The sequence below is a fragment of the Anguilla rostrata genome, chromosome 3, assembly GCF_018555375.3.
Source record: "Anguilla rostrata isolate EN2019 chromosome 3, ASM1855537v3, whole genome shotgun sequence".
Taxonomy (NCBI): domain Eukaryota; kingdom Metazoa; phylum Chordata; class Actinopteri; order Anguilliformes; family Anguillidae; genus Anguilla; species Anguilla rostrata.
The window spans coordinates 1,210,007-1,222,463 of NC_057935.1; the positions used below are offsets into that span (position 1 = coordinate 1,210,007).

Genomic DNA, 12,457 nt, shown 5'->3' on the forward strand with positions numbered 1-12,457 from the left:
TCAAACTGCAGATTGACTTACCTGAGAAAACATCTGTCAAGCTGTCAACCAGTTAGACGTTAACGCGTCTGAGACAGTTATACGCCCTCGAGACAGTTTAGCCCGTCTGAGACGTTATAACATCCGTCTGGACAGTTAACGCCCCTGAGACGTACGCCGCTGAGTCGTTTACACCCTCTGAGACAGTTATAACGCCGTGAGACAGTTAACGCCGCTGGACATATACGCCGCTGAGCTATAACGCCTCTGAGACGTTATACGCCTCGAGACAGTTATACGCCCGTCGAGACGTTAAGCCGTCAGCTTATAGCCCGTCTGAAACCGTATACGCCCTCTGAGAAAAGTTATAACGCGTGTCTGAGACAGTTATAACGCCCGTCTGAGACAGTTATAACGCCCGTCTGAGACAGTTATAACGCGCGTCTGAGACAGTTATAACATCCGTCTGAGACAGTTAACCGTTAACAGTTACTCCGTCTGAGACAGTTATAACATCCGTCTGAGACAGTTATAACGCCCGTCTGAGACAGTTATAACGCCCGTCTGAGACAGTTATAACGCCCGTCTGAGACAGTTATAACGCCCGTCTGAGACAGTTATAACGCCCGTCTGAGACAGTTATAACGCCCGTCTGAGACAGTTATAACGCCCGTCTGAGACAGTTATAACATCCGTCTGAGACAGTTATAACGCGCGTCTGAGACAGTTATAACATCCGTCTGAGACAGTTATAACGCGCGTCTGAGACAGTTATAACGCCCGTCTGAGACAGTTATAACGCCCGTCTGAGACAGTTATAACACCTGTTCGAGACAGTGTTCATTCGAGGGAAAATCTTGTTGTACTTTCCTTTGACCCAAATGTTCACATTTCTAGCAGTGTGATTGAAAACACAGCCCTGTTTCAGTATTTGACAGGCTGGTATAAGCAGTAATGGAAAGCTGGAATTATGTTTAATATAATCAGTGACATCTGCAGTGAACAGCTGTACCCCCCCCCCCCCCCCCCCACCCCATCCCCGCCTCCCACAGGACTCCAGTTTGTGGGCACTGGTCCTGCTCTAAACCATAACCGTCCCATCAACCACTTCCTCCTACCCACACCCCCCCATCCCCCCATCCTGTCCTCAAATTTACTTGTACATAATTTGGCAGATGCTTTTCGCCGTACACAGCGATACACAGAAACTCTTCCAGAAAGTCTTTCAGTGTGAGAAGACTGCTTTATGTCAACGTGCTAGGAAGAGGCTAGCTACTGTCAAAACCACATTTTTCATGCACAACGTGTTTCTATCCCTCTGTTCTAAACTTCCCCCACCTGCTCTTCTCTCTCACCCAATCCCCCCCCCCCCCCCCAGCTGTGACCCCCTCCCCTCCCTCTCTCCCCTTCCCTCAGAGGGGTCACCTCATTTATGGTCTCTATCTCTCCCTTTCTCATTATCTCTCTCTCTTTTCCCAGTCTCTCTTACTCTCTATCTCAGTCTCTGTGTCTGTCTCTCTCCCATATGCAGACACACACACACACACACTCTCACGCACACTCTCACACACACGTACACACACACATGCACACACATCATGCCGTTGATTTAATTCCAGCTGTTTCTGAGACCTTACCCAGCAGGGTGCTTCCTCCCGCTGCAGTGTGCTGGTTCCTCTCTGTCCTACCGCGCTGGACTTGGACAAATATCCCCCATTTTCTCTTACTGCTTCCAGCTAGCTGTTACTGTCAGGAGAATATGTGATAAAACTTTATTTATTACACACTTCTTTATGCAGGTGTCTCAAATACGTAAGTGAAGGTAAGAAATAAAAGACAAAATAACAACAAAGAAGCACAACTGAGATAGTAATAAAAGGCAGTGAAAACCACAATAAAATAACAATAGAAACATTACACAGAGTTAAAAAAGCAGGTATGTGAAAGCAAGCATTTAAAAAGGGGTGTAAACACAGACAGATTTTGCAGCCCTAATCTCTAGAGGACGACGGTTCCAAAGTCTAGGAATGGCCGCCTTTATTTTTTTTATTTATCTTTGATTCTGGAACGGTCCGTATGATACTTTACCTCAGGGACGAGCCTCACAGGCACCCCAGTGACCTAACTGACCTCTCCTGTCAAACAGCTGGTGAAGTTAATGGAGGTGGCCTCACTGGGCCAGTAGGAGGCGCTGCAGTCAATGGAAACATTCTTCAGATGAGATTTTTACTGACTGGCACTGCTCACCGTAGACCCACAGTGTTAACCTCTCTGCTGTGACTTTCAAGCCCAGGTTCCATCATTTGGCCAGGAACTGTGTCTTGTTGCTCTCTAGTGACTCCTGCTGGTCAATCAAGCACTCACTGGTTGGCTGTGAAAGTTGCAGCAGCACATACAGTAAAGTGCGTTCCTCTGACTCGTGTCTGTGCAAGCTTGGCTAAAGGGCTGTGGTGTTAAAAGATGCAGCAGGTCCTCTACGCTCTCTCACATCACCTGCAGAAAACTTTTAAAAAACATGCAATACTTCATAAATCCAATCATTTAAAATATACTTTGACCAAAGCACATGACAAATACCCCTCAAAGTGATTTACAAAAAATAAAAACTGAGTAACTTTCGAATGTCCTTAAAGGCCAGGGGAAAAATAGTGTCAGAATTAGCCAGGCATTTTGTGAAATCACATGGATATTTTTATAGACAAAGGCCTTTATTGACATAGCATTCATAATCTCCATCTGATTCATTCTTCAGAAATGAAATACGCCGATTTCGGTTCTAAAGCAAACGAAAGCCGACCGTTCGGGCCATGAAAGGCGAGGAGAGAAGGGGTCCAGGAGGGATGGTAGTAAGCGGTTACAGTAACCGTGAACCGGTAACCATGACGTCTCAGCTGCGCATGCGTCAGCGTAGCTGTGGATGAAAGGGACTGACGTGTGCATTCGTCCAGCCATGCGTTTCTGTGTGTTTTTCCGCAGAACTCGCAGACTGGTTTCCAGAGAGCCTCCAGTGTTTCATTTCAGCTGAATGATGCAATGTTTTTACTGGCCTTCTTGCCCTTTTCCAGGGAATATGAACTGATAAAGATTAGCATCTGCATGCAACCTGCGTGTTTTTATGATCGCTGCATTACTTATTGAAGGCCAAATTGGAGCAGAGCCACAGAGATGTTCAAGAACATGACATGGCTATCACAACATGAGATGTCTATCTCAGCACGAGTTGGCTATCTCAGCATGAGATGGTTATGCCGATGACTTGCAAGATCGGCACAATATGTTTTTTTCTTTCTCAGGTTTGTGAAATTCTTGAAATCAGAGGAATGAAGAACACACACTAAGAGAAGCGAGAGAGTGTAATTATTAAGCTGCCTTCCAGGTAACATTGTGAATATCATGGCTTTATTTTCAAAACAAGAGCAAAATTGCTCTCACAGTTGTGAAAAGTTTAGAATACAATGTCCTCAGGAGGTCCAGAGCTCCTGAAACATAAAAACTTCGGTTTATTTGGGTATATTATAACAACCTGCGAAAGCTAGCGCTAAGGTTTTGGCTCTTTTTGACATTTTCAGGCTTTCTCATAATATCATAATATTGTGAGAGTCGCTGCTCTAAAGCCTGGTTGATTACCCAGAGCACCTCACGGTAGGACCCCCTACCCAGACCACACCAAGTCTTCAATCAGTTCCACCAAAATCTATTTATTATCACACATAGCTAGCTCATTAATATTTCCATTTAAAGTCATACAGATTACTTATGTAGTTTTCACAGCTGCAATGTTAATGTTGACTGACTGGTTGCAGCGATTTGTACGAGGAGTGAACAGCAGTGTTGCAGTGGCGCCCTCTGGTGGCCATGTACAGTGCAGGTGAACTTACTGAGTCAGTACCTCACTTGGGGGCTTTTAGTTTGTCTGCTTGGTCTCACTTTCAAAAACACAAACATTTTAAAGTGTACAGGTATGTAAAAAACAGGGACAATCTATGAATATGTGTGTGTGTTTATATTGTGTATATACATACAGCCACACTTGCACACACATTGTATGTTTACAAAGCATGTCTAGTGAAAATGAATAATATCAGAAATACATAATATTATGTCCACTCATAAGCAGGGTGTGCAGATGTCTTGTTTTTCTTCTGAAAGCCCTGTATTTCAGACCCTCCTCACATGTTCTGAAAAAAATGTGGATTCATCCTGAATTTAAGTCATACCCAACTTCAAAGGGTTGCCAAATGCAATTATACTAGGTTCTCATTGTATTATGTACATGATCCTCTGGGAAAAGGAAATCAAAAAGGGTTTTTGCTTTGTAAGTATTTGAGGATTGCTTCCACGGCGAAACGCTTTTATGCTTTTGTGGGGTTAAATGGAGTAAGCTTGACTAACTGCACTGGACTGGGTTCAGTCCCGTCATGGAGTCACAATGATCACAGGCAGACAGGCTATGTTCTGGGAATGTCTTGTGTCTTATGGAATGTGCCGTGTCCTATGGGACATACTTTGTTTTCTGGAATGTGTCGTGTCTTATGGAATGTGTTGTGTCCTATGGGACATACTTTGTCTTATGGAACGTGTTGTGTATTACGGAATATGCTGTGTCCTGTGGAATATCATTAGATAACCATTGCTTACATTTTTAAATATAACCTTAAAATATTAACCTTTTCTTACTGTTCTGTAGAGGGAAAAGATTCAATATATCAATATGTATAAAGCTTATATACATATTGATATATGTAACCTCTTCAGTGCAAATTACATCAAATATTAAATATTTCACATACGAGCTTGCATGAGGCTTCAGATTTTCAGTGCAGTCTGCATTTGTGACCACAAGAGGGCGATATATACCTCCAGATCTGCACACATTGCATCATTTCAGTTTTCCTGTAAAATGTTTCCCCTACACACTTCAGACACACCTTCAATCATAAGGCTGGATTCTCCTAATGAATGAATAAAGTACGACACTAAGTGTAGTAAACCAGGGCAGTGAGGGGACCTCACTGCTACTGGGGTTGGGACTCAAACAGCACTGTGGGAAAATTTCTGGTCCTATTCACACCATCTTGGCAATCTGTGGTTTAAGCTGTTTTTTATTTGGGTTGTTTGCTCAGCCCAAGCGTAGGCGGACAGCTCTACAGCTGGGTTTTAATAGGTATTATTTAAAGAAAAAATCATCTGCTTTGCACCCACCCAAAAAAAATATCATTTTACATTCGATGGCACTTACTTTTAATTGCCTTGTTTGTGCATATAAAATGGCCCCTACTTTCCGATGTCTGTTTTGGAACAGTAGCTAGATTCCAGTTCCTATACTAAATCCCCAAAAGAACCCCTCTGACTCTATTGTGTGTAGTTGCCATGGCGAGGAGTCAGGTGACCTCAGTCCTGAAGGTTGCCAACATTCCAAGATTTTCCTGGAGTTGCTGGTTCTGTGTTTTTCTCAGGGTTGCTGAAAAAGTTTAGATACTGCAGCCATGTTTGGCGATGTTTCAGTTATAGTTTTATGAAGAGAGAGCGAGGCATTCAGCATATCAGTGTTTTACTTCTTATCATTTCCGTTAATCTCAGAACGTTTGCCACAGAAACTCATGTAAACAAAGCCTGTCGCTCTTCAGTGAACATGCACCTGGCACCTATTACAAGAACAAATGGAGAAAACTAAGAGGCAGATTGTGTTTCATCAGAAAAAAATGTGCCAGCCCAAATCACTTTTGGTGAATGATTTGTCATTGAATAGTTTTTAGGTTTTGTTTTATAGTTATAAAAACTATGACATGATTTTCTCTTTTTGCTGCAGTGGGTTCACAGGAACAGGCACTGCGTGAAGATGTCCCACAATCTGGGAACTGACATGCACGTTTTTATAGTTCTTCAACCTGAAAAGCAAAATTATGTTTTGATCCTTATTTTACTGTGAATTGAATTTTGCAGTAAAATATCACTGCTGCCACTTGTTATTTTTTATTGGTACCCAATGAACAAACATTTCTTCCAACAAAAATGTACAATATAAAATCAGCATGAAAACACTTCTTTTTTGTTGTTGTTGTATTTTTTTTGTAAGTACATAAATATCAGGGCAGAACAGGCTCACTGTCAACCAGGCAGTCTCTGGAACGTAAATGGAGGACGGAGTGTGGCGCAGTGGGTAAGGAACTGCGCTTGTAACCGAAAGGTCGCAGGTTCGAATCCCGGGTAAGGACACTGCCGTTGTACCCTTGAGCAAGGTACTTAACCTGCATTGCTTCAGTATATATCCAGCTGTATAAATGGATACAATGTAAAGTGCTAACTAAAAGTTGTGTAAGTCGCTCTGGATAAGAGCGTCTGCTAAATGCCTATAATGTAATGTAATGTAATGTAAATCCAGATGAAACATTGAAACTTTCTTTTTCTTTCACCAAAGTTTCAACAACAAATCCAATGTGGCACAGTTAAGTTGGTTTCAAACCTCAAAAAACTTTTAATGTAAACTCCAAATGAACATGCTGGAACACATTGAGTATTAAGTCATGCTAAAAGTTTTTCAGCTGAGCCAGTGGGAATATAGAGTTTGAGACTGGAGTCTCGTGCAGTACTGTGTTACAGCATATTCTAAATAACAGAAAATCTCTCTCTGGGTTTAATTAAGCCAAAAGATTATAAAGCCCTTCGAAACACACACTCCTGATTTGAAATACTTAGCCCCAATGCACAGCTGACATTTTTTTTGATTAAAGATCTTGTTGCTCCATGAGTTTAATCCATGCTGACTTAATAGATAAACCAAGTCTGACTGCCAGAGATCCAGCTTTCCCTTTACTGAGCGTCTGAAAGAGACAGAATTACCGCTTTAATAATGACAATCAGAACGACCGATGGGCTGAACTGTCCTTGGAATAACATGCACTGTAAATACAGGATGTTGACTTAAAAAAAAAAAAAAACGATTTCTATTGTTTTTTTTCTCTCTAAAGAGTCTCTATGACAGTGTCTCCATAAAGGCTTTGTTCGTATATACACTGCTGTGACATACAGTTTAATATCCTTCACAGCAGTGCAGTTTATTGTAATATCCGAATGTAACAATAATTTGTAGATTTGCAGATAAATTTCAAAGTGGTGCAATGTCGAGAGAAAGTATTAGATTTCGATATATTTTTTCAGTATTTTTTTTCGAAATATATTTTCCATATATTTTTAGTATATATATTTCTTTTTGATATATTTTCTATGTATTTTTCAGTATATTCCATGTCCGTGGGGCTGGCTAAAGGAGTAGCAGAGAGAGCAGAGGGACAGAACCGGGCCAGCCGGGGTTGACTGTGGCTCAGTGCAGAGAGCACATGGCTGGCCACTGCCTGGCTGTTTGTTCTGGGCTCCATCTGTTGCACATTACTCATGCATTCCCTGTAATATCTAGTTCTGTTTGATAATAAACAATCTGGACTCCACGAGCACTGACACAATGGAATGCTTTGCTTCTCTTCTCTGTAGATTTCATTGAAATTAATGGCAACATCGAAACTGCGATGCATTAGAAAAATTTAGGGCCGTGCGTTGTGCTATAAGACTCAGCTGGGCTTTAATATTCTGTAGCGAATATTTCAGGGAATATCGTATGGCTTAGTCACAAACCGCCAGAGACACAAGTTATTAGCCAATACTTCAATGCTCCAGTTAACGGGTATTTAAGCTATTAGGGCTACCTTAGTTTTCATTTAATCGTAACTGCGAATAAATGATGTGTGTAATTACTGCGCACTGAGTTTCCAGCTGACAGACAGAACTGCGGCTGCACTCATTATTTTTCCATTAATCAGCAGCTCCTGTCCCCTGTAACCCCCCGGCCCCCCCAGGACTGAAGTACCCCCCAGGGTCGAAGCACCCCCCAGGGCTGAAGCACTCATTATTCTCCGGACAGAACATGCTCCTGAAAGTTGGACCTCTTTAATCTTTCCATCAGACAGACTATATTTGACACAAATACGTTGGCTGTCTGGGAAGCGTTCTGGTGATGTGCTTTAGTGAAGGTCAGGCTAACCGAGGTACTAACTTACTTTGTGAAAGGAAATCTGCAGGAGGGGCTCTTTGACTAGATAAGCACAGGTCCAGGGATGATGGCCTCTGGTCAGCCCCTCGGCACTCAAATAGAACCCAAAAAACGGGCATCTGAGAGCTCAGTCCAGAGCTCAGTTTTTTTTACTTTTTAAAAATCAAATTCTAACGTGGTTGTTCTGTTCTTGAGGCGACCCAGTGGTTTGCATCTTACAGTGAACCCTCTGAGGTTATGCTGGTGTAGCTTTCTCTTGATGCTAGTCTTTGGCACTTGAAAACCTACATCCTGGAGAGTGATCTTTTCGACAGTTGAAAAAGGTGTTTTTCTTCACGACTGAAAGCATTATTCAGTCATCCACTACGGAGGTCTTCTGTGGTTTACCAGGTTGTTTGCTGCTGCTGAGCTCACCAGTGCATTCTTGCTTCCTGACGATCTATCCCTCTGATTGATTTATAATGATTTTTCAGGCTCATGATGGCCTGCTTTACTGGCATTGACACTTCTTTGGTCCTCACGCTGACAGATAACAGCAACAGACTCCAAATGCAAATGCCCAGAATCAACTCTAGAACTTTTTTTTTTCATTTTTTTTTTCTTTTTTGCTTTCTTGTGCATAAACTAATTATGCAAAGACTCACAGCTGGCCAAGAAACTACAGAGCAGCCAATTGTCCAATTAATCTTGCTTCCCTAAAATGGGGGGCTATTTATAAACAGGGGTGCAATTCCTACTTGGATCACCGGATGTGGATGTAAATACCTTCAAATTAAAACTGACAGTCTGCACTTTAATCTTGTACTGATTGTTTTATTTCAAATTCAATGTGCAGGAATACAGAGCCAAAACAACAAAAACTGTGTCACTGTCAGAATACTTTTGCATTTAATTATAAATAGGTTAAAAAAATAATAATAATAATAAAAATAAAAAAACAACGCTGATACTCACTTGCGAGCAAACATTATGATTTTATTTCTAACTGTAAAGTGGCTTATAATATAACTGTAAATCCACGCGGGTACAGAATCGGCTATTTCTTTATGACTTGTATGGTTTTCACAAATCCGTTTAGTCTGTTTCCTGCGTCTAATTTGCTGGGAATGGGATGAGAAGTTTGATATGATCTGGTGTGCTGCCTGACTGCTGTGGTGGTAGTGTCACTCCGTAGCCATTATGTACAGTACAGCCTAATCCGGGCCGTAGCAACACGTGTAAGTAGACACATATAACGAAACTGATTCATTATTTGGCATTATGACGTTAGACGCTTTTTATTGTAAAGGCAGAAATGTAGACTAGCCGTTCTTTTTCTGCAAGATTTAAATACTGTCCTTGGACAATTTAAGGCAGATTAGAGGTACTGTTCGGAGAAGGAAGCTGAAATGTTAAGTGAGGGAATTATATCACGAACGTTCCCAGGAAGACGGTTGACGACTAGCCTGCCAGTAGTCTCCCCGGTTTCTACATGAGAAACGGTCACCTTGTGATGATGTGTGCAGTGTGCAGTGAGTGTGTGTGTGTGTGTGTACACACCCCGCCTCTTCCCAGCTGATGCTAGCGCTGTGTCAGTTTCTATTCTGAGAGGAAGAGAGTTGAGGAAGGGGGAAAGAAGACAAGAGGGTCCGCGGGGCAGTCGGTAAACACATGGGTGGTTGTGTGGGCAGTCATCATGATTCTTCGGGCAGTTTAAACGAAAATTCAGACGGAACCGGAGGTAGGAAACGGCACACGCACACGCGGGATCACATTTAGTTGTTAGGATAGGTTTGTGGTCAAGACAGTTTCTTTTTGTATCCGCCTTGCCGCCTCTAGTCTTCTTCGGTCGTGGTTTTTCCGTTATTGCTTGATCGCTTGCAACATTGATTTCAGATTACGGTAGCCTGTTACGACCGGGCCTGGTGCTCCTGTAACGGACAGAGTTTCTCTTCCTCGCTGGGTTCCTGCGATGGTCATGCGGGAAGATGCACGGTGGGCTCCCGTTTCTTTTGTCTTTATCGAACAAGTCGTTTTCCCGTTTCCTCCTGTACGATGAAACAGTTAGCCTGCATGCTGAATGTGGGTTACTGTGTTGGATTCGCGGTGCACGGTGACGTCGAGCAGAAGTGGAGCGTGTACGGTGGCATAGTTTTATTGATAAGGAAATCGATCGCTTTCAGTATAGATCATGCAGTGACAAAAACAAAACGCTTCGGCAGCGTTAGTTTCTCGTAGTGCTGTGCGATTAAAGCCGGGGGGGGGGGTGTGCTTTGTTATACATAAGCGATATTAAATAAACAGCTGACACATGAAACGTTCGCCAGCGCGAATTATTGATGATAGATGCAGTGAGGAGCGATGTTTGCCTTCGCTGAAATCAGGAAGTGGTGTCGCTGCTGCAGCGCAGTTACAGCTCCCCAAACTTCAGGGTAAACAAGAGCGGAGCTGGAAACACAACCCTGCAACACCAGCTATTTTTGCAGTATGTTTGCTACGAGCTGCAGACGATGGTCTTGGCAGAACACGTTCATCTCCCAGCTGCAGATGTCAAAACGGGTCTCAGTTTTATGGTGGGTCAAATTAAAACATACGGGCGTCACATTGGAGATATTTAACAGAGGCTATATTAGGTGATATACGCTGCTGCATTTAACATAAAATCCAGTTATTGTTTTATATTTTTATTGTGGCAGTGCAGGATAAGTGCCTTGTTGAAGTGTACAGCTGCAATGCCCCATCTGGGAATGGAACCTGCAAACTTTGTGTTCAAGGAACAGTTCCCTAACCGTTATACGACACTGCCTGCCTCTTAGGTGTAAAAGTGCTTTGTGGAGGTTTTATTGTTCTCTTGGTGTTTTGGTCACGTGTCGTTCCTGCTGCAGTCGATATGTGCGTGTGTGAAGTTCTCCATTGTGTCCTGGGTTATACGCAGCTGCAATATGGGCTGTTTATTGTGCTTCTACTGAACAGAGAGGTTGAGCTGCTGCCGCCAAACTCCCCCTGTGGTGACATTAAAAATAATGGATGTTTTTAATGGAAAGCGGTAGATTGGTGGATTTTGATGTAACGACTTCAACAACACAAAACACAAGAGCCTTTTACCTGTTTATTGTGAAAAGGGATACTGAAAACCTGCATTACTTGGTTGGTCTGTTTGAGCATGGTATTGTACAGTGCGTGTGTGTGTGTGTGTGTGTGTGTGTGTGTGAATGTGTATGTGTGTGTGAATGTCAGTGTCAGTGTCAGTATCTCAGTCTCAGTTTTGGAGCTACCAAGTGTAAACACCAAAAGGCATCTCTGTGTTCACTGCTTAGGTCATGTTTCACAGTCATGGCCGTTAGAGGTCCTGTTCAGTGCCTAAGATCCTCTTCTGTGACCTTTCCTCTCACACACGTCCCCACAATTCACAGAGAGGGAGTCTTTACTGACACACGTCCCCACAATTCACAGAGAGGGAGTCTTTGCTTACACACGTCCCCACAATTCACAGAGAGGGAGTCTTTACTGACACACGTCCCCACAATTTACAGAGAGGGAGTCTTTACTGACACACATCCCCACAATTCACAGAGAGGGAATCTTTCCTCAAACACATCCCCAGTATTCACTAAGAGGAAATGAAACAAATCCACTCTTTCAGCCCTTCTCTGATGGCTGAACTGTTCCTTGCCATGCTTTGTGTTCTTACAGATGCACAGGAAGTCAGTTGCAGAACAGGAAGTCTCGTCTGGTACCAGCTACAGCAAACACGATTTGGGCTGACCACGCGCTGCATAGTTTGCATAATGTTTTTGGACAGGTCCATTTTTGGGAGTACAGTTGGGACGGCAACAGACAGCAGACCTCTGTACTTCCAAAGTGTGTTAGTGCTGTCTTGGTCTGTGGCAACGCTTTAGAGTTAGGGTGCATAAGACACAGCATCAGTCTGCCAATAAGGGAAATGCACCATAACATTCATATATTTTAAGCTCATCTTTTATAAACTTTGGTTGCGGCTTGTGTGAATATTTTGTCCAGCGAGCAGCAGATTGAGCTGTGTGTGTAGCAGGGATCTTCTGCCTCGTCTCAGTCCTTGTCTGAAGGCTCTCAGGGCTCTTTACCGATCGGCGCAGGTCTGCACGGAAGCGCAGGTAATTGCCCTCGCTACAGTCACACAGCGGGGTGTGGCTCAGCTCAGCGTCTGCTGAAGATCCTCCTCCTCCTCCTCTTCCTCACCACACCTTAGCCCTCGCCCAGTTCCGCTCCACGCTGAGAGACGTCCTGCACTGGTCCGGCCTCTGCACAGAGCAGCTGGGTGGAGTGGAATTTTAGGGACTCGTTTTGAGGTTCTAACCTACAGCTTTACATCATCAATCACACATTTCTTCTTTGAGGAGGGCTCATCTCGTATCACTCAGCTCTCAGTGCTAATTTGATGTCTTCTGAGTCCCAAATCAAAGGTAAAATGTGGTA

General features: G+C 43.2%; 1 protein-coding gene across 4 annotated transcripts in view; it reads left to right on the forward strand.

Moving 5' to 3' along the window:
• The window catches only part of LOC135249767 (ubiquitin domain-containing protein 2-like), a 123,088-nt gene that overhangs the window by 95,832 nt on the left and 14,799 nt on the right, over positions 1-12,457 (forward strand). The window contains exon 1 of one of the 4 annotated variants that reach the window (XM_064325301.1): positions 9,541-9,743. The exons of 2 other annotated variants lie outside the window; for them this stretch is intronic. In XM_064325301.1, coding sequence (XP_064181371.1) covers positions 9,674-9,743 — 70 coding nt within the window. In that variant the 5' untranslated portion in view covers positions 9,541-9,673. Of the gene's footprint in view, positions 1-9,540; positions 9,744-9,818; positions 9,998-12,457 lie in introns of those variants that run through there. One more of the 4 variants, XM_064325302.1, reaches the window with a different exon arrangement.